The sequence below is a fragment of the Stegostoma tigrinum genome, chromosome 26 (genome assembly GCF_030684315.1).
Source record: "Stegostoma tigrinum isolate sSteTig4 chromosome 26, sSteTig4.hap1, whole genome shotgun sequence".
NCBI lineage: Eukaryota > Metazoa > Chordata > Chondrichthyes > Orectolobiformes > Stegostomatidae > Stegostoma > Stegostoma tigrinum.
Genome location: NC_081379.1, coordinates 1,007,417 through 1,030,379, shown reverse-complemented (window position 1 = coordinate 1,030,379; position 22,963 = coordinate 1,007,417). Strand labels below are relative to the sequence as shown.

At 47.8% G+C, this 22,963-nt stretch overlaps 1 protein-coding gene across 10 annotated transcripts in view; it reads left to right on the top strand.

The window, feature by feature from the left end:
- rimbp2b (RIMS binding protein 2b) overlaps nt 1-22,963 on the top strand; it is a 352,244-nt gene that overhangs the window by 253,088 nt on the left and 76,193 nt on the right. For all 10 annotated transcript variants that reach the window (XM_059654874.1, XM_059654875.1, XM_059654876.1 and 7 more), the window contains 5 exons: nt 1-158; nt 7,254-7,405; nt 11,256-11,332; nt 13,985-14,094; nt 16,921-17,751. The exon at nt 1-158 is cut by the window's left edge and continues 35 nt beyond it. In XM_059654874.1, the coding sequence (XP_059510857.1) occupies nt 1-158; nt 7,254-7,405; nt 11,256-11,332; nt 13,985-14,094; nt 16,921-17,751 (1,328 nt within the window). The remainder of the gene's footprint in view (nt 159-7,253; nt 7,406-11,255; nt 11,333-13,984; nt 14,095-16,920; nt 17,752-22,963) is intronic.

Here is a 22,963-nt window from a genome sequence, read left to right as displayed (position 1 = left end):
TCAGAGCGAACAGTTCAGTCTGCTCTCCAGGGAGTTGGAGACATTTCGTCAGAGCGCTGGTAACATTGACCTGCTGAGCTGCCCAGCCTCACAGAGGGAGAGAGCCAGCAAGACGCAGCCTCCACTGATGAATGGACTAGCTACACTGCTTCCTAAAGGTAGGGGAGCTAGAACTGCAGCTGTGTTTACAACATTTTGATGTTCATTGTCAATCTCCAACCCTAAGCAGCCTCTTGTGATCACACTCCCAGCTGCCGGTCACTGAGAACAGGCTGTGAGCAAACGGAGTGGGGATTGTATTGATGTCAGTTACAGCTCTCCGTGGATAGTGTGACATAAACACTCGAGCCTCGTTCTCCCGTTAATATCTGCTGCCATTCTCCATGGGCTGTCCCATCCATTAAACTGAGTCACCTCCACGTCAATGAACAGTAGGAGCTCTTCTCCTCCACAGTGTTGTGCCATCTATCAGCATCAGAGAAAATGAAATCCCAGGTTATCTGGTCATTTTGTGAGATTTTGCTGTGTGTAAATGGTGCTGTGTTTCCTAGAATACAGCAGAGTCTGCCTCTCAGTTGTGTTCCATAGGAAGGGCGTCATTGGCTGGGCCTAGCATTTATTACCCGTCCCTAGTTGCCCCTTGAGAAGGTGGGGGTGAGCTGCCTTCATGAACCGCTAGAGTCTGTATGGCATAGTGTGACCCACAATGCCCTGAGGGAGGGATCTGCACCATCAGATATTGCAAAAGGGTCCTCTCATGTGATGGCTAGGGTTATAGAAGGAGATTGGCTCACTGAACTTTGACCTTTCCTCATCCAGCAATGGGACTGTTCCAAAGTGTATTCCCAAATATTCACAGAGTTCCGGACCAATCACAATGACCAAATCCTGATTGAAGATTTTAACATCAGCCCCAGCCATGTTAGAGGGGGAGACATCATACACACAAAGGATCATAGAATCCCCATAGGAGGAGACCACTCAGCCCATCAAGTCTGCACTGACCCTCCACTGAGGATGGTAAGGGCACAAAATGTACGATTTCAACATCCCCCACCAAGAGTGGCTCGGCAGCAGTACTACTGATCGAGCTGGTCGGGTCCTAAAGGACAGAGCTGCGAGACTGGGTCTGTGGCAGGTGGTGAGGGAACCAACAGGAGGGAATAAACATACCTGACCTCATCCTTACCAATCTGCCAGCTGCAGATGTATCTCTCCATGTCAGTATCGGTAAGAGTGACCATCGCTCAGTCCTTGTGCCTTCACATTGAGAATAACCTCCATCGTGTTGTGTGACACTGTCACCGTGCTAAACGGGACAGGCTTCACACAGATCTAGCAACTCAAGGCTGGGCATCCATGAGGCGCTGTGGGCCATCAACAGCAGAATTGTACTCCAGTACAATCTGTAGCCTCATGGCCCGGCACATCCCCCACTCAACCATCACCATCAAGCCAGGGGATGATATGGAGGGCAGGTCAGGAGGGCATGCCAGGAGCAGCACCAGGCTGTACCTGAGATAAGGTGCCAACCTGGCGAAGCCAACAAACAGGACTACTTGCTCACCAAACAGCGAAAGCAGCAAGTGATAGACAGAGCTAAAAGTGATCCCACAACCAACAGATCAGATCTAAGCTCTGTAGTCCTGCCACATCCAGTTGTGAATGTCGTGGACAATTAAACAATTCACTGGAGGAGGTTAAGATTGTGATTAGAGATAATGGGAACTGCAGATGCTGCAGAATCCGAGACAACAACGTGTAGAACTGGATGAACACAGCAGGCCAAGCAGCACCAGAGGAGCAGGAAAGCTGACATTTCAGGCCTAGACCCTTCATCAGAAAAAATTTTTTTTAGGCCCAAAACATCAGCTTTTGTACTCCTAAGATGCTGCTAGGCCTGCTATGTTCATCCAGGTCCACACTTTGTTATCTCATGGGGGGAGGAGGTTCCACAAATATCGCCATCCTCAATGATGGAAGAGCCCAGCGCATCAGTGCAAAAGGTAAGGCTGCAGCATTCGCAGCAATCTTCAGCCAGAAGTGCCGAGTGGATGATCCATCTCAGCGTCCTTCAGTGGTCCCCAGCATCACAGATACCAGTTTTCAGCCAATTCGATTCACTCCACGTGATATTAAGAAACGGTTGGAGACACTGGACACTGCAAAGGCTATGGGCCCTGACAACCTTCCGGCAATAGTACTGAGGACTGGTGCCCAGAACTTGCCGCTCCCCTCGCCAAGCTGTTCCAGTGCAGTTACAACACTGGCATCTACCTGACAATGTGGAAAATTGCCCAAGTATGTCCTGTACACAAAAAGCAGGACAAATCCAACCCGGCCAATTACCGCCCCATCAGTCTCCACTTGATCATCAGTAAAGTGATGGAAGGTGTCAGTAACAGGGCTGTCAAGCAGCCCCTGCTCAGCAATAACCTGCTCAGTGACACCCAGTTTGGGTTCCACCAGGGCCACTCAGCTCCTGATCTCATTACAGCCTTGGGTCAAACATGGACAAAAGAGCCGAATTCCAGAGGGAGAGGTGAGCATGACAGCCCTTGATATCAAGGCTACATTCGACCAAGTGTGGCATCAAGGAGCCCTGGCAAAGCTGGAATCAGTGGGTATCAGGGGGCAAAGTCTCCGGTGGTTGGAGTCCTACCTGGCACATAGAAGGTGGCCGTGGTCGTTGGGGGTCAGTTATCTCAGCTCCAGGACATCTCTGCAGGACTTCCTCAGGGTGGTACCCTCAGCCCAACCATCTTCAGCTGCTTCATCAATGACCTCCCCTCTATCATAAGGTCAGAAGTGGGGATGATTGCACAAAGCTCAGCACCATTCGTGAATCCTCAGATACTGAAGCAGACCGCATTCACATGCGGCAAGATCTGGACAATATCTAGGTTCGGGCTGACAAGTGGCAAGTGACGTTCGTGCCACACAAATGCCAGGCTGTGACAATCCAACCACCGCCCCTTGATATTCAATGGTGACACCGTCACTGAATCCCCTGTTAGCAACATCCTGGGGGCTATCGTTGACCAGAAACTCAACTGGACTCATCACATTAACAGGGGCTACAAGAGCAGGCAAGAAGCAGGGAATATCACAGCGAGTAACTCATCTGACTCCCCAGAGCCTGTCCACCTTCTCCCAGGCACAAGTCAGGAGTGTGATGGAATACTCCCGACTTGCCTGGATGGGGCCAGCCCCAACAACACACAAGAAGCTCGACACCATCCAGGACAAAGCAGCCGCTTGATTGGCACCACATCCACAAACACCCCACTCGCCCCACCACCGACGCTCAGTCGCAGCAGTGTGTACTATTTACTAGATGCTCTGCGGAAATTCACCAAAGATCCTCAGGCAGCACCTTCCAGACCCACGACCACTTCCATCTAGAAGGACAAGGGCAGCAGATACATGGGAACACCAGCCCCTGCAAGTTCCCCTCCGAGCCACTCACCATCCTGACTTGGAAATATACCGCTGCTCCCTCACTGTCGCTGGGTCAAAATCCTGGAACTCCCTCCCTAAGGACATTGTGGGTCAACCCACAGCACAGGGACTGCAGCGGTTCAAGAAGGCAGCTCACTCCCACCTTCTCAAGGGGCAACTAGGGATGGGCAATAAATACTGGGCTCAGCCAGCAACACCCACATCCCACAAATGAATAGGAAAAGAAATTTATACATCTCAATATGGGCAGAACTCAGAAATAGGAAGGATGAGGACAATGTTGGGCCTGTACGACAGGCCTCCCAACAGCGAGTGTGAGATGGAGGTACAAATATGTGAACAGATAATGGAAAGGTGCAGGAGAAACAGTGTGGTGGTGATGGGAGATTTTAATTTTCCCAACGTTGACTGGGATTCACTCAGTGTTAGGGGTCAAGACGGAGCAGAATTTGTAAGGTGTGTCCAGGAGGGTTTTCTAGAGCAGTATGTATGTAGTCCAACTCAGGAAGGGGCCATACTGGACCTGGTGCTGGGGAATGAACCCGGCCAGGTGGTTGATATTACAGTAGGGGACTACTTTGGAAATAGCAACCATGATTCCGTAAGTTTTACAATACTCATGGACAAGGATGGGAGTGGTCCTAAAGGAAGAGTTCTAAACTGGGGGAAGGCCGACTATACCAAGATTCGGCAGGATCTGAGGAATGTAGATTGGGAGAAGCTGTTTGAAGGTAAATCCACATTTGATATGTGGGAGGCTTTTAAGGAAAGGTTGATTAGCATACAGGAGAGACATGTTTCTGTGAAAATGAGGAATAGAAAAGGCAAGATTAAGGAACCATGGATGACAGGTGAAATTGTGAGACTAGCCGAGACGAAAAAGGAAGCATACATGAGGTTGGGGCGACTGAAGACAGACGAAGCTTTGCAAGAATATTGGGAATGTAGAGCAAATCTGAAATGAGGGATTAAGAGGGCTAAGAGAGGACATGAGATATTGCTGGCAAACATGGTTAAGGAAAATCCCAAAGCCTTTTATTCATATATAAAGAGCAAGAGGGTAACTAGAGAAAGGATTGGCCCACTTAAGGACAAAGAACGAAAGTTATGCGCTGAGCCAGAGAAAATGGGTGACATTCTTAACGAGTACTTTGCATCGGTATTCACCAAGGAGGGGGACATGACGGATGTTGAGGTTAGGGATAGATGTTTGCTTACTCTAGGTCAAGTTGACATAAGGAAGGAGGAAGTGTTGGGTATCCTAAAAGACATTAAGGTGGACAAGTCCCCAGGTCCGGATGGGATCTATCCCAGGTTACTGAGGGAAGCGAGAGAGGAAATAGCCAGGGCCTTAACAGATATCTTTGCAGCATCCTTAGACACGGGTGAGTTCCCGGAGGACTGGAGACTTGCTAATGTTGTCCCCTTGTTTAAAAAGGGCAGCAAGGATAATCCAGGTGATTATAGACTGGTGAGCCTGACGTCAGTGGTAGGGAAGCTACTGGAAAAGATACTGAGGGATAGGATCTATTCCCATTTGGAAGAAAATGGGCTTATCAGTGATAGGCAACATGGTTTTGTGCAGTGAAGGTCAATAGACAATGGAAAATAGGTGCTGGAGTAGGCCATTCAGCCCTTCGAGCCAGCACCACCATTCATTATGATCATGGCTGATCATCCACAATCAGTATCCTGTTCCTGCCTTATCCCCATAACCCTTGATTCCACTATCTTTAGGAGCTCTATCTATCTCTTCCTTTAAGGTCATGTCTTACCACCTGAATAGAATTCTTTGAGGATGTGACAAAGTTGATTGATGAGGGAAAGGCTGTAGATGTCATATACATGGACTTCAGTAAGGCGTTTGATAAGGTTCCCCATGGCAGGCTGATGGAGAAAGTTAAGTCACATGGGGCCCAGGGTGTGCTAGCTAGATGGATAAAAAAACTGGCTCGGCAACAGGAGACAGAGTAGTAGTAGTAGAAGGGAGTTTCTCAAATTGGAGACCTGTGACTAGTGGTGTTCCACAGGGATCTGTGCCGGGACCACTGTTGTTTGTGATATATGTAAATGATTTGGAAGAAGGTGTAGGTGGTCTGATCAGCAAGTTTGCTGATGACACTAAGATTGGTGGAGTAGCAGATAGTGAAGGGGACTGTCAGAAATTACAGCAGAATATAGATAGACTGGAGAGTTGGGCAGATAAATGACAGATGGAGTTCAATCCGGCCAAATGCGAGGTGATGCATTTTGGAAGATCGAATTCAAGGGCGAACTATACAGTAAATGGAAAAGTCCTGGGGAAAATTGGTGAACAGAGATATCTGGTTGTTCAGGTCCATTGTTCCCTGAAGGTGGCAACGCAGGTCAATAGGGTGGTCAAGAAGGCATATGGCATGCTTTCCTTCATCGGATGGGGTATTGAGTACAAGAGTTGGCAGGTCATGTTGCAGTTGTATAGGACTTTGGTTCGGCCACATTTGGAGTACTGTGTACAGTTCTGGTCGCCACGTTACCAAAAGGATGTGGATGCTTTGGAGAGGGTGCAGAGGAGGTTCACCAGGATGTTGCCTGGTATGGAGGGTGCTAGCTATGAAGAGAGGTTGAGTAGATTAGGGTTATTTTCATTAGAAAGACAGAGGTTGAGGGGGGACCTGATAGAGGCCTACAAAATCATGAGGGGTATAGACAGGGTGGATAGCAAGAAGCTTTTTCCCAGAGTGGGGGACTCAATTACTAGGGGTCATGAGTTCAAAGTGAGAGGAGGAAAGTTTAAGGGTGATATGCGTGGCAAGTTCTTTTCACAGAGGCTGGTGGGTGCCTGGAAGGCATTGCCAGCGGAGCTGGTAGACGCAGACACGTTAGCGTCTTTTAAGATGTATCTGGACAGGTACGTGGATGGACAGGGAGCAAATGGACACAGACCCTTAGAAAATAGATGACTGGTTACACAGAGGATCTTGATCAGCGCAGGCTTGGAGGGCCGAAGGGCCTGTTCCTGTGCTTTAATTTTCTTTGGTCTTTGTTCTTTGTTCTTTGTTCTTTGTGTCCAGTTCCAATTCAATTATCCTTTAATTAACATACAACCATGACCTATTCCCTGGTTTCACTCCAGATATCCCTATCAGACCCTACTACATGATATCAGTTCAGCTAGGAATTAGCCGCTAGCCCGCCCACAGCCTGGGAAGAAGCAGTTCCTCATCCCCACTGGTAAATAATTGCTCTCATTTTCCTGTTCACTGGCTTGTGTGTGGTCAGCGGCCCATAGCGTCTGAGAGTCAGTGGAGAAATGAGCTTTCGCTATCCCAGGAGAGTTTGGGAACTGTGTCAGGAAATGAAGAAGCGAAATGTTTGATCTGTTTGGACGGAAGCTGTCTTGCTCCAAGCATCTGAGAATGTATCATCTCTGATATTATCGGCTCATAAGGCTAATTGTGTATAGAACAGAACTGAGCATCAAACCTGCACCGTGTGTACACACTCAGAAATAGTATGTGAAATCTATTATAACAAGTAAATGGATGAAACACAATAAACTGGGTCGATTTAATCCTCCTCCAATCCAATGGTCTTCATTTTAACACTGATTTTTGCTGATGTACTGAGTTAGTTTGGACGTGACCTCACCAGTGTGTGTCTGGGTTGATTCAGGTGACTGTGCTCATTAAAATGACAAATGCAGACTCCAAGTGGCCTCTCTGTGCTGTGGATGATTTACGAGAGTGGGTGAGTGAGGTGACAGCACAGTATTGCTCAGGGCCCAGCTTTTCTTTCGGTTCTGCTTTCAGGCAATGAAAGTCCTACTGGGAGCAGATCGGTGATCTCGGAATATATCCAACCCCTTCAGTCATCCGGTGGGAAGTCAGAGCTCCTGTCTGCCAAGCCAACGTTCCCACCTAGATCTACTCCAGGCAGCCCAAGGCAGCAACAGCTCTCTGAGGTCAGTCCACTTTTTGCTACTTGACTGTGACAGTGTTTAAATGGAAGATCAGGTTCAGGGTAATGTGTTAGACCATCTCACACAGTGATCACACTCATTCTCCTGGAGGTGTCACGTGAAACTCCTGGTCATCAATACATTCCTACAGGATCCCGGTTCAGTGAGATCCACTCAGTGCTACAGGATCCCAGTTCAGTGAGATCCACTCAGTGTGACAGGATCCTGGTTCAGTGAGATCCAATCAGTGTGACAGGATCCTGGTTCAGTGAGATCCATTCAGTGCTACAGGATCCTGGTTCACAAGGACATTATGCAATTGGAAAGTTTTATTTGCAAATGTTTCATTCTGAACTGATCATTTCTCCTGCAAGTCAGGGCAAATCATTTCAGTTTCAGTTCGTTGTCCATTTGATCTGGGTGTATCACTCATTGTTAACAGTGATTGAAATGAATCTTAAAGGGGAGCAACACAGTGAAAGGAAATGACCTTACCACAGAGATGTGCTTTTATCTAATGCTAAAGTATATCCTGATGTGCTAAAAACATCTTTATTGAGTCCATCCTAGGGTATTCTCATTGACACATTCCACTCAAGTTTAATGCTCTTATCAAAAAGCACAAAGACACATTAAGGAATTGTTTTATACTCGACCTGAGCGATTGTAACAATTTCCCCCGAATACATCTGAGAGAAAGAGGGACAAAACTTCAACTCTCTCTTTACTATAGCCATGATTCTTTGAGAGCAGATTTCACCAAAAAGGATCTGCTCATCAAATACATGGACTGCTGGCTTCCCTGGTCTCTGTCTGGTTAAAGTATCAGTGTGAAATCACCTGTGCCAGTGGAGAAATCCAGAAAGAATCACTCTCTCAACTCCAGCTATAGCGAGAATGTTTTGTGATCGGACGATCTGCTGGAAAGGTCATTCAGCTGTTAGTGAGCTGCAGTCTAGAACATGTTGAGAGGGAGCTTTGAGCAGTGCTGATAATGTCTGTCTCTCTTATCAATATACTGACATTATGAGAATTGCTTGGGGGCATCAGCAAAGAAACAAGAGCCATCCGATTGATGTGACAATTAGAGATTGCATCACTGAATTTTTCAATGTTAGACTTTGAGGAGAAATTATTTGATCCAAAATAAGAATCACTAAAGCAAATGCCCTCAACATGATGGCTGAGAGTCACTTAATTTACCTTCCAAACCCACGTCCACTCCCACCCAGAAGGACAGACACATGGGAACACCACCCCCAGCAAGTTCCCTTTCAAGCTACTCTCCTTCCTGACTTGGAAATATATCCCCGGAAGAACTGCGGATGCTGTGAATCAGGAATAAAAACAGAAGTTGCAGGAAAAGCTCCACAGGTCTGACAGCATCTGTGGAGACAAAAATCAGAATTAATGTTTCGGGTCCGGTGATCCTTCCTCAGACCTTGAGAAGGGGTCCCAGACCCGAAACATTAACCTATTTTTCTTTCCACAGATGCTGAGCTTTTCCAGCAACTTCTGTTTTTGTTCTGGAAATGTATTATTGTTCCTTCACTGTCACTGGGTCAAAATCCTGGAATTCTCTCCCTAAGGACATTGTGGGTCAACCCACAGCACATGGACTACAGCAGTTCATGAAGGCAGCTCACCCCCACCTTCTCAATGGGCAACTAGGGACGGGGGCAATAAATGCTGGGCCCAGCCAGCGATAACCCACATCCTGGAAGCTCATTGTACTGTGTGCCATGTCCTCAATTTATAAGCCGAACTCAGAGGGACAGATTAATCCACTCTTCCCCTGACCCATGTGCAGCAGGCATTTCTGTGGGGGGCTTGTATGGGATGAGGGCAGTGCTGAGGTATGGGTGTGCTGTTAGTGAGTTAGAGAGTGGGATTACAGGCAGGACTAGGGTTCTGCTGGGACCTTAGGAACTGGGATAGGGAGAGGCAATAAATGGGGAAGGGAGTGGGGGGTGGTGGTCGTGTGGGCAAATGGAGGAAGAACCAGGCTGTGATTTATGGATGGGGAGGTGGTTAAAAGTGAATGTTGGGGGTTGGAGAGTGGAAGTAGAGAGTTGGGTGTGTTATGGGTGTGAGGAGACTGGCATTTTGTATATTGGGTTGTCAGGCTGCCCTGTGAATATTTATCCCCCAAACAAAATGACAAATTATCTGCTTATTAGTACATTGCTGTTCTTTGGGAGTTTGCCATGTGCCAATTGGTTGCTACATTTCCCATAAAAGCAATGACAGTATTCCACCGGCTGTGAAGCGTTTTGACATCGTTAAGGTATACTGGAGCGAGTGTTACAAACCCAGGGTCTTCTTTTATCTCCACCCTCCTGCTCCAACATCCTCCCTCCATCACTGCTCTTCCAGAGGTGGAGTCGATTCCCCGGTCGGGGTTACAGCTATTATAAGGAAACCGCCTCTTTTTCGGAACAGTGACACTGTGACTCTTTTTGGGGCAGTTCAGATCAGGAATCTGCCCTCCGAGAGGGTGAGGGACATCCAGGTTCAGTCAAAGCATTACATTCCTAAGGAGAAAGAGGTTGCAGGCCCTTGAGAAAAGGTCAGGAGCATGGGTGTGGGTAGCTGTCGCAGAGGGTTGGCATGTCCATGATGGGTGAGTGGCCTTCATCATTCTGAAATCCCACATCTCGCCCTAGGGGTTTGAGTTTGCTGCTGTTACAAACCAAACCCTCAGTAAGTAAGTCAACATTGTGTGTTGGTGTGGGGGATAATTGTTTGATAACCATTCTCTGGATGGGTTTTATCTTTATAAATAACAATCATAGGCAGAATAGCAGTCACATCTACTGCATCTTGAACAAAGTAACACTAGTACAATCGAGTTAGTGAACTCACTGTCAAAAGCTGATATTCCCCTCCTTTAATGTGAGAGGTGACAATGGTCAGCCTGGTACAATGAGCAGAAACATGAGGAGACGATCCCGAGGTAACACAAGAACAAAAGGAAATGTGATGTGCAAATAAAGGAGAGTTCTTAAAGTACCCTGAGAAATGACGTTCTCAGAAACTGACAGCCTGAGCACCAGGACTCTGTTGTAACTGAGCACAGCCCACAATCAGTGGGAAACTATTCAATTATCTCCATCAGCGTTTACAGGATTCCTTCCGGCTGTTTCACCTTCATTTATCGGTCAATTCAGATCATGTTATAGGATTTAAATCACTATCAATGATGACTTACAGATTTATACCTGTAACCAACATCATCAAAACAGATTTCCACATTCAGCAAAGAACTGCAGGCCTGAAACAAACAAAAGCAGAAATTGCTGGAAAAGCTCAGCAGGCCTGGCACATCTGTGGAGAGAAATCACAGTTAATGATACAAGTGCAATGACCCTTCTTCAGAGCTGAATACTGCTTTCTCTCCACAGCAGACCTGCTGAGTCTCTGTAGCAATTTCTGTTTTTGTTTGTTTTCAAAATTAATTCAAATGACATGGGTGCCACTGACTGGCCCCATCATTTGTTGCCCCCGTCCCTAGTTGCCCCTTGAGCAGGTGGGGGTGAGCTGCCTTCTTGAACCAGTGCAGCCCATGTGTTGCAGGTTGACCCACAATGCCATGAGGGAGGGAATTCCAGGATTTTGACCCAGCGACGGTGAAGGGATGACGATATATTTCCAAATTGGGATGGTGAGTGGCTCGGGGGGGAACTTGCAGAAACATGGAGGGTGTTCCCACGTATCTGCTTCCCTCATTTTTCTAGATAGATAAGGTCACTATCAGATGTTTGTGAAAAAATACCATAGCAATAATGATTTTATTGTTTTAAATGGCCTTTGAGGGGATAGATTTGATTTCTGGTTTGTTTTGTGATTACAGATGGATGTTGAAGCAGACAGTTCTAATCCCAAAATGAGGTACACAGGGAAGGTGCGCCTGTGTGTTGCTCGGTACAGGTGAGCAGCTCACATGTTGGTTAGCCATGTGGTTTGTAAGGACAGTCCGTGGATTGACACGTTCCTCCCGAGCACCCAGCTTCCAGCAAATGGCTCATTTAATACCAATTTATTCTCATGCCAAGTGACTGTGAAATCAGAATAAAACAAAATAATGCAGATGCTGGAAATCTAGAGCAAAAACAAAAGTTGCTTGGAGAAACTCAGCATCTATGGAGAGAGAAACAGAGTTAATGTTTTGGATCCAGTGGCCCTTCTTCAGAACTGGGAGGGTGCAGTCACATCGGGCTTGAAACGCTAACTCTGTTTCTCTCTCCACAGATGCTGCACATCTGCTGAGTTTCTCCAGCATTTTTGGTGATTACTGAAGCCAGTAGCTGCTTGAAGAGGTGTCGAGGTGTCCCACCCAGACACACGGAGCTTGGAAGACTCTGTGACTTCATGTCTTTCCAGAGATTTGACAGCTCTGAGACCCCTTTCCCACTGACAGTTTTATTGGAGTTCAATCTTCAGTGTGGAAAAGATTCAAGATCAGTAACTGTGAGGTTTCAATGTCCATTCCCCAACCACATCGCCTCCTCTCTGCAACTTGTCATCTCCATCCTCTCAGTTTCCATAATGCTCCACTGAGTGGCTCCATTTCTCTCTCTCTGCCCCCTCTCCCCCTCTCTCTCTCTCTCTGTGTCTCTCTCTGTCTCTCCATGTCTCTCTCTGTCTCACCATGTCTCTCTCTGTCTCTCCATGTCTCTCTCTCTCTCTCTCTGCCCCCTCTCCCCCTCTCTCTCTCTCTGTGTCTCTCTCTGTCTCTCCATGTCTCTCTCTGTCTCACCATGTCTCTCTCTGTCTCTCTCTCTCTCTCAGTCAGGGACCTCATTTCCTGTATCGTAAGTTGGACCATCTGTACTCACTCTGTTATTGGCCAGTCTGACCATGCTTCCCAAACTAAGCTAGCCCCATCCCCCCCTTTCCTATTCATACACCTGCCCAAATGTATTTAAATGTTGTAACCGTACCAGCCCAGCACCACTTCTTCGGGCAGCTCATTCCATACACGCAGCACTCTCTGTGTGAGTAAACATTGCCCCTTAGGTCCCTTTTAAACCTTTCTCTTCTCATCTTAAACCTATGCCCTCTATTTTGGACTCCCTTACTCTGGAGAAAAGGTCATTGCTATTCACCTTATCTGTGCCCCTCATGATTCTATAAACCTCTATTAACTCACCCCTCAATCTCCAACAGTCCAGTGAAAAAGGTCCCAGCCTATCCAGTCTCTCCTCATAACTCAAACCCTCCAGTCCCAGCAACATCTTTGTAAATATTTTCTGTATCCTTTCCAATTTAATAATATCCTTGGTTTAGCAGGGTGACCAAAACTGTACGCAGTATTCCAAAAGTATTAATGTCCTGTAGAGCCACCACCTGATATCCCAACTCCCATACTCAATGGTCTGATCAATATAACACAAACGCAAATGTTTTGACACACAAGATGAAGTTCAAACCTAGTAATCCCCAAAACCCTCCCCTATAATAGCCATACCAGAAAGATTTCCCTCTTTTTTCACACCTACAAAAGTTTCATTTAACTGTATCTATAAATTCTCTGTCTTGAAAATCTGATAGCCTATTCCTAGAACCATTATATAACTGAGCTCAGATTTTCTCAGCTTCAAGTAACACCTCTCAGGGTTTTGACCAAACATTTCTGGTCTGGAATTTTGAAACTGATCTCCTTAAACTAAGGTAACCCCTTTCTTCACAGCAGAAAACCACATTCCTTTCTCGTGAGCAACTATTTCACACATTCAGTTTCATCCAAGACTTTTGGAAAACTGCCTAAACTGAAACTCAAATTCTCTCTTCCAAGCTAAGGGTGTTTCCTCTAAGCTCAACAAAACCTATTCTCGAATCTGGTATCTGAAAGCTGAATGCATGACATTTTAACAGGCCCTCTCAATAATTGCAAAAATGATATCTCTGAAATATTAATAGTATTATTGCAATCTTCATGATGCCCAAGTGGTCAGCTCTGTGCGCAAGTGGGAAGGCTCTCTGCCGACAAGTTTTATTTAAGGCAAAGTTACATTATTATTTAAGTGATTTATGCTGCAAATTAAGTGTAACAGTGAAGCGTATACTCCTATTACTTACTGCACATTTTTACATTAGTTATGTAGACCCATTGATCAACTGGAATATTTGATAACCCACTACATTCCTGGACTCATGGGTCCTAGTTAATACAAAGTTTGTCGTATTTGCTTTGTTCACTCCTCATAAACTCTCTCAATGTAAATGAATTCCCATTAACTTTCCAGGAAGTCTCTTTCTCTCTCTCTCTCTCTCTCATACTTTTCACCATGGCTACAGCAAAGTATACAAGTTAATCATTAAACCCCTTCAGGCACACAAAAACATCTTATGACACTCATTCAAAATTCAAAATTCCAAACTCATTGGTATTAAAATATCACAATTATATCATTGTGACTGTAATGATTGGAGAAGATGAATGTAATGAACCTTGATCTTTTCTCATCAACACATTCCTATTTTTGCCTCTCACTGGACAGTGGATCAAACTTCAGATTTTACACCAGAGTTCGAGGCTTCTCTTCAATTACTCCCATCGTCTCTCTTTTTTGAATTTAGTTACAACCCGTATGAGGGACCCAATGAGAATCCAGAAGCAGAACTTCCCCTTAAAGCTGGGAAATACCTGTACGTTTACGGGGACATGGATGAAGATGGTTTTTATGAAGGTCTGTTGTTCCAACGTTTGGAAACTGAGAATGCATCTGTTTGACCAGTTCTCTGACGTTCTTTATACTGTCATTGTTCTGACTTCTCCTGCTGTGTTGAGCACGAGAGCAATTATTAACCACAATCAGAAGCTCTGTGTTTGCCATTGCTGGAGGTTCTGACAAGAAAATGAACTTACACAAGTGGGGAAGCCCAAAACCAGAGGGGCATAGGTTTAAGGTGAGAGGGGAAAAATTTAAAAGGGAACTGAGGGGCAACTTTTCATGCAGAGGCTGGTGCGTGTATGGAATGAGCTGCCAGAGGAAGTGGTGGAGGCTGGTACAGTTACAACATTTAAAAGGCATCTGGATGGGTCTATGAATAGGAGGAGTTTAGAGAGATATGGGCCAAATGTTGGCAGATGTGACTAGATTTCTTTAGGATATCTGGTCAGCATGGACGAGGAGGCCTGAACGGTCTGTTTCAGTGCTGTACATCTCTAGTGGCAATCTTCTCACTGGTATTTAAATCCGGACAGAATTTATAGAAGCCTACGTACCACCTTTTAACAATCGCAGGCTGTCCAAGAGAGATTTACAGCCAGGTATCTTTCTTGAAGTGTAGTTATTGCAGTAATGTAGCATCGCAACAGCGGATCTGTGTCGATGCAGCTCCCACAACAATGGTGAGGTTGTAGCCAGATCTTCTTTGAGGACGTAAAAATAAATATTAATCAGGACACTGGAGACACTCCCTCCCTCTCCTCCGCTCCCTACTCCTCGTCCACTCCATCCCCCTCATCGACTCTCTCCCCCTCCTCCACCCCTACCCCTCCTCCGCTCCCTACCCCTCCTCCACCCCTCCCCCTCCTCCGCCCCCCCGCTCCCTCCCTCTCCTCCGCTCCCTACTCCTCGTTCGCTCCATCCCCCTCATCGACTTTCTCCCCCTCCTCCACCCCTCCCCCTCCTCCGCTCCCTACCCCTCCTCCGCTCCCTACCCCTCCTCCACCCCTCCCCCTCCTCCGCCCCCCCGCTCCCTCCCTCTCCTCCGCTCCCTACTCCTCGTTCGCTCCATCCCCCTCATCGACTTTCTCCCCCTCCTCCGCTCCCTACCCCTCCTCCACCCCTCCCCCTCCTCCGCCCCCCCGCTCCCTCCCTCTCCTCCGCTCCCTACTCCTCGTCCGCTCCATCCCCCTCATCGACTCTCTCCCCCTCCTCCACCCCTCCCCCTCCTCCGCTCCCTACCCCTCCTCCACCCCTCCCCCTCCTCTGCCCCCCCGCTCCCTCCCCCTCCTCCGCCCCTCCCCCACCCCCCCCCACCCCCCTTCTTTACCTTTGATGGTTTGTATTGCCCTTAATGGGCTTTGCATGTAAAGTAATCAGTTGTAAACATACTGAACCACAGGTGGCTTGGTGATGGGGAAATAAAATATTCAGATGTGTGTAAGGGCACTTCCAGATATTGATAAAAAATGCATCTAATGCTGGGGGTCATACTTTTAAGGTGCGAGGGGGAATGTTCAAAGGAGATGTGAGGAACAAGTTTTTTTTTTAACGCAGAGTGGTAGGAGTCTGGAACACGCTGCCGCTGGGGGTGGTGGTGGAGGCGGATACAAATGGGAGATTTGAAGGGAGTCTTAGACAAGCACATGAATATGGAGGGATATGGACCAAGGGCAGGCATTAGTTTCATTTAGGGGCTTCATGTTCGATACAGCACTGTGGGCAGAAGGGCCCGTTCCTGTGCTGTTCTGTTCTGTTCTGTGTTCTGAAGGGGGATTGCTGGTGATGCTGTGCGAAGATGCTGGAAAACTGAATAGTCGATAAACTCAATCTGTGAGGTACGCTGTCTTGGGTTCTGCCTCAGTGACTGGATTGAAACCAGCTTGATACTGTGTTCTGTGACGTCTTAGCTTAGCATCCCCCTGTGAGAGACAGCACCCCTGCCCTGTGTTGGGAATGCACATGAGGTTTCTGTGTTCAAAGATAGTGGGAACTGCAGATGCTGGAGAATCCAAGATAACAAAGTGTGGAGCTGGATGAACACAGCAGGACAAGCAGCATCAGAGGATCAGGAACGCTAACGTTTTGGGCCTAGACCCTTCTTCAGAAAAGGCCTGAAACGTCAGCCTTCCTGCTCCTCTGATGCTGCTTGGCCTGTTGTGTTCATCCAGCTGTACACCTTGTTTTCTGAGGTTTCTGTGTTTGTTCGTTCTGCTTTTATCCAGCGCAGTGATTCCCATCAGCACCAATCGATGCACTGTAAATGTTGTAACTCCAAACCCTCCTTCAGTAATTGGCTCAATGCTTTTGGAATTATAGAATCATTGATTCCAACAGATCCACACTGACCCACCCAGAGCTATCCCCCAAAAACCCACCTGAGAAATGATGAGGGAGGGCCACTAGGCCCGGGTACAGGAATAGAAAAACCTGAGTATGTCTCCGATGGGCACAGACCCACTTTACCAGCCTCCTGTGCCAACAGCATGATGGCAAGTGGTCATCGCTCACCTTTAATAGTGCCTATTGGGTGATGGGCAGACAGGTCACATGGGACTGTCTCCCCTGCGACACGGATTGAGAAAGACCCTGAGGGGAGAGGAGGAGAAATCTCCTCGAGGCAGCCAGTTGTTATGGCCTGGAATGTACTGAGGCTGTGGGGGCAGCACGCTCATCAGGAATTGGGGAACCACATTCAGGGCGATGGTGAAAGACCAGGGCAGTGGGAAGGTAGCCAGCAGAAGGATAATGGGCCAAATGGCCTCCCTTTTGATCCGATTGCGTTTGTTGTCAGTTTGGAGTTGCCCCCTTGTACTGAGAGCTGTTGTGCCCCTCTTCCTGCAGGTGAATTGATGAATGGACAAAGAGGACTGGTCCCCTCGAACTTTGTTGCTCTGTTACAGGACGAGGAGTTGTTCCTGCTCCATTCTGTGGACAAGGAAATGGACAATAATTTGCTGAACTCTGACCTGGGCCTCCATCTCCAAAGTGACAGTGTGCTTCAGGACAACAAGTCAGAGAGTGTGCTCCCCAGTCAAACAGAGACCACGTTGTACAAGAATGGCACAGGAACACTGGACATAAACATTGATGAAGTTGGTGAAGATATTGTGCCTTACCCCAGGAGAATTAACCTGATTAAACAGCTCGCCAAAAGTGCGATCATAGGATGGGATCCTGCAGCGGTCCCTCCCGGATGGGGGGCTGTGAGCAGCTACAATGTTCTCGTCGATAAGGAAGTGAGAAGTAATGTCCTCTCGGGAGGGAGAACGAAGGCCCTGATCGAGAAACTCAACCTGGCCAACGTCACCTACCGTATCTCGGTCCAGAGCGTGACCGAGCGCGGTGTCTCTGATGAGCTGAGGTGCACCATGTTGGTCGGGAAAGATGTATGTGTAGCCCCTTCTCACCTGAAAGTGGAGAACATCACACAGACATCGGCCGAGGTCTCCTGGTTGCCCAGCAACAGCAACTACAGTCATGTGATCTTCCTCAATGAGGAAGAGTATGATGTGGTGAAGGCTGGGAGTTACAAGTACCAGTTCTTTAATTTGAAACCATGTATGGTCTGTAAGATCAAGGTCATGGCTCGGCCTCACCAGGTACCATGGCAACTGCCCCTGGAGCAGCGGGAGAAGAAGCAGAGCCTGGTGGAGTTCTGTACACTGCCTGCAGGTTTGATATCTCCACAGCATGCCACAGTCATCCTGGCTCAGCCGTCAGCTTCATCTCCCAGAACACACACTGAACCAGAGGCCCACTGAGACACTCCGATCCTGCTCACACACGGACACATGCCTCTGTCCACCTCAGCGCAGAGATCACACCCTCCCACACCCTTCTCTCTCTCCGCCCTTCACCCAGCTCTCCACAGTTCTCGTCCAAATTCTCTCTGTCTTCACACTCTATTCTCAGTTTCTTTCTCTCTCCACATTCATCACTCAGTCTAACTCACTCTGTCTCTCTCTCTTTCCCAATTCCATACTCTGTCTCTCACCCTTGGTCCAACACACTCAAACATTTCTCCGTCGTTCTCTCACTCACACGAAGTATCTCTCTCTTACTCTGTCTCTGTCTCTCTCACTCTGTCTGTATCTTTCTGTCTCTCTCTCGGTCTCTCTCTCTCTTCTCTCTGTCTCAGTCTCTATCTCTCTCTCTCTCTCTCTCTCACTCTTCTCTCTCTCTGCCACTCTTTCTGTCTGTGTCTTTGTCTCGCTCTCTCTCTCTCTGTGTCTCTCACTCTCTCACTATCTCATCCCTAAATAATGGTTCCACAGCCCACTCCAAAGATGCACAAAGGTAGTATCTCACTCTGATTGAGGGAGTTTCGAACTGTCGGAGGGTCAGAGCTGAGGGAGTAGGCACTGCCAGAGGGCCAGTGCTGAGGGAGCGCCGCACTGTTGGAGGGTCAGTGCTGAGGGAGTAGGCACTGTCGGAGGGTCAGTCCTGAGGGAGTGCCACACTGTTGGAGGGTCAGTGCTGAGGGAGTAGGCACTGTCGGAGGGTCAGTCCTGAGGGAGTGCCGCACTGATGGAGGGTCAGTGCTGAGGGAGTGGGCACTGTCGGAGGGACAGTGCTGAGGGAGTGCTGCACTGCCGGAGGGTCAGTGCTGAGGGAGTGGGCACTGTCGGACGGTCAGTCCTGAGGGAGTGGGCACTGTCAGAGGGACAGTGCTGAGGGAGTGCTGCACTGCCGGAGGGTCAGTGCTGAGGGAGTGGGCACTGTCGGATGGTCAGTGCTGAGGGAGCGCCACACTGTCGGAGGGTCAGTGCTGAGGGAGTGCCGCACTGCCGGAGGGTCAGTGCTGAGGGAGTGCCGCATTGTCGGAGGGTCAGTGCTGAGGGAGTGGGCACTGTCGGAGGGTCAGTGCTGAGGGGGAGACGCACTGTCAGAGGGTCAGTGCTGAGGGAGCGCCGTACTGTCAGAGGGTCAGTGCTGAGGGAGTGGGCACTGTTGGAGTGTCAGTGCTGAGGGAGTGCCGCACTGCCGGAGGGTCAGTGCTGAGGGAGCGCCGCACTGTCGGAGGGTCAGTGCTGAGGGAGTGCCGCACTGTCGGAGGGTCAGTGCTGAGGGAGCGCCGCACTGTCAGAGGGTCAGTGCTGAGGGAGTGGGCACTGTCGGAGGGTCAGTGCTGAGGGAGTGGGCACTGTCGAACGGTCAGTGCTGAGGGAGCGGGCACTGTCGGAGGGTCAGTGCTGAGGGAGTGCCGCGCTATTGGAGGGTCAGTGTTTCAGATCTCTTCCTGGTCAACATGATGAGGAGGGGAATCGCTGACTTTTATCATTGTTGTTTGTGGGATCTTGCTGTGTGCAAATTGTCTGTCATGTTTCCTCAGTCAAGACAGTGACATCTCTTCAAAAGTAATTAACAGCCTGTAAAGTTCTTAGGTGCCTTCTCCAGCTGTGACAGGGGCTACGTAAATGCAAGTCTTTTTACCTTTTCCACACAGTATTCCCAATGTTCCCTGTGTTCCCGGGAACAGGCAGATTCAGCCGAGCCTTCTGAGGCCGTTGGCCCGGCTCTTCTCCCATAATGACAGCGCACTGTTCCCAGGTTTCTGACACCACATTCTCTGGTGAACTTTCATTACCATAGATCAGGAACACACTGCTGGTTCTCGTTCGATCTGTTCCCGAGCTGCATGACTCTATCAAACATCACAGCGGTGGGAGAATAAACATGATCACTCTACATTGTATATTTAGAATGTAAACACCATGGCTTGTCTTCAGCATTGATCATATAACTTCTGGAACAAATGGAAAATGTGGGAAGAATGGAGCAGAGGTCTGGCAGTATCTCTGTGGGGAGAGACAGAGAGAGAGAGAGAATGTTAACATTTTGGGGTGTTTGAGACGGACAGTTTGTCAATAGCTACAATATTGACTTGATAGAGGTGTACAAAATGATCAGGGGTACAGATAGAGTGAGCAGCCAGAGACTTTCTCCTAGGGTGGGGTAGCTATTACGAGGGGGCATAGTTTTAAAGTGAGTGGAAGTAGATATAGGGGAGACATCAGAGGTGGATTCTTTACTCAGAGAGTGGTTGGGGTTTGGAATACATTGCCGGAGAGGGTCGTGGAGTCAGTCTCACTGGGGACATTTAAGCGGCTCTTCGATAGGCATATGGATGATAGTATAAGGTAGGAGTGGAAGTTAGATAGACCTTAGGTTTAGGGTAAAAGTTTGGCACAACATCGAGGGCCGAAGGGCCTGACTGTGCTGTACTGTTCAATGTTCTATGTTCTATGTTCTACGTTTTACACTCTACAGGGGAACAGGGTATGGGGAGGACTAATGACAAGGAAAAGCCAAGATAACAAAGTGTGGAGCTGGATGAACACAGCAGGCCAAGCAGCATCAGAGGAGCACAAAAGCTGACATTTTGGGCCTAGACCCTTCATAGCTTCACCAGCTGGGAAAGCCAAATCTCCAGATTCGACACAAGCACAGAGAATGCTGGAGAAGCTCAGTATTTGTGACGAGAGAAGCAGAGTTAACAATTTGAGTTTGGTATGACTCCTCTCTCTCCACAATGCTGCCAGACCCGCTGAGTTTCTCTAGCATCCTCTGTGTTTGGACAAAGGAGACGGTCTGTGATAGAGGGGAGACACACGAGATTTTATGACAATGACAGGATTGTAACAGAAGAAGCAAAGAAAGAGGTTCAGCTCTGGGACAGGTGTACATAGCTCAGGCATGTGGAGAGAGGGACATTGAAGCAGTTGCTCGGGTGAAAAGACTCCAATCGCCCAGGCGTGTGGTAGAGAAAGATCGGGATGTGAATCAAAACTGAATTCCCAAACATTTACTGCAGGAGCAGTACCATTCAGGCCATTCAGCCCCTTGAGCCAGCCCTGGCATTCAACAGGACAACATTGCCTCAAACCTGCTTTCCCAACAATATTCTTTGGTCCCTTTGTTACTCAAAAATCCTTTCCCTTTGCCTCAAAACTATCAAATAACATTCCTCCTCCACTCTCTTTGGGAAGAGATTTTCAAAGGTTCATCAGTCTCAGGGAGAGTCCCTATTTGTAAAGAATTATCACTTGGTTCCAGTCCCCCCCACAATGGGAAACATCAACTCAGCATCCCCTGGGGATCCTCAGTGGGACAGTCCCTATCACTGGGCTGGGTATCCAGGACTCCAGAATAATGGCCTGGATTGAAATCAGACTACAGTAGATGGTGACATCTGAATTCAATAAAATAAAAATCTGGAATAAAAAGCTAGCCTCAGGGTGAACAATTATTACACAAACCCTTCTGATACTCTATCACCCCTATACAGAGGGAAATCTGCCTCCCTTACCTGGTCTGGCCGACATGTGACTCCAGACCCACAGCAATGAGGGGGGAAGTGTATCAAAATGGATAGAAAACTTATTGGCAGAGAGGAGACAAATAGTAGGAATTAATGGGTTCTTTTCAAATTGGCAGTGACGAGTGGGATGCCACAGGGATCGGTGCTGGGACCCCAGCTATTCACTATATATATAACGCTTCAGACAAGGGAACAAATTCTAACATCTCAGTCTGCAGATGATACCAAGTTGGGTGGGTGGGTGAACTGTAACAAGGATGCAGCGATCCTTCAGTATGACCTCGACAGGTTGGGTGAGTGGGCTAATAAATGGTAAATGCAGTATAATTTGGATAAATGCGAGGTTATTCACTTCGGAAGCAAAAATAAGAAGGCAGATTAATACCTAAATTGCTATACATTGGGGCAGGGGAGTGTGCAGCGGGACCTGAGTGTCCTTGTGCACCATTGCTGAAGGTGAGCATGCAGGTACAGCAGACGGTAAAGAATGTAAATGGTATGTTGGCCCTCACTGTGAGGGGTTTCGAGTACAGGAGCAGGGATGTGCTTTTACAGTTATACAGGGCCTTGGTGAGACCACACCTGGAATACTGTGAGCAGTTTTGGTCTCCTTTTCTGAGGAAGAATACTCCTGCTCTCGAGGGAGTGCAGCGAAGGTTTACTGGGGTGATTCTGGGGATGGTGGGTCTGACGTACAGGAAGAGATTGACTGGGTTAGGGTTGTTTTTGCAAGAATTCAGATGAATGAGGAGGGACGTCATAGTGACTTATACAATTCTAACAGGACTGGACAGGGTAGATTCAGGGAGGATGGTGGGTGTGTCCAGGATCAGGGGTCACAGTCTGAGGATTTGGGGCAGACTATTTAGGATGGAGATAAGGAGACATTTCTTCACCCAAAGAGTGGTGAGCCACAGGAAGGAGTTGAAGCCAAAACATTGAATGTATTCAAGAGGCAGCTAGATATAGTACTGGGGCAATTGGGGATCAAAGGTTATGGGGAGAAAGCAGGATTAGGCTATTGAGTTGGATTATCAGCCACAATCATGATGAATGGCAGAGCAGACTCGAAGAGGCGAATGATCCCCTCCTGCTCCTTTCTATGGTCTATGTTTCTATGACTCTTAACTGCCCTCTGGGCAATTAGGGAAGGGCAATAAACACTGGGCTAGCCAGTAACACACACATCCTCTGAATGAATAAAAGAGAAAATAAGATCACCCTTCATTCATTTCAACTCCTAATGATTAAAGCCCTAACCTGCATAGCCGTTTCTCATCAGTCAGGTCCCCATCCCAGGAATCAGCCAAGTGAACTGCCTCTAATATCAGTGTATCCTCTTCTAAACAGGAGCACCAAAACTGCCCCAAACTCCAGCTACAGCCTCATCAATGTAATTGTAACAAGATTTATCTGTTTTTAAATTCCAAACACAGTGATCAAGGCCAAAATACATCTGCTTTCTTTATTACCAGCTGTACCAACATGCAGACTTTGTGTGTCATACACACAAACTCCCAGATCCCACTGCACTGCATCTTTTTTTAGAGTCTTTCACCATTA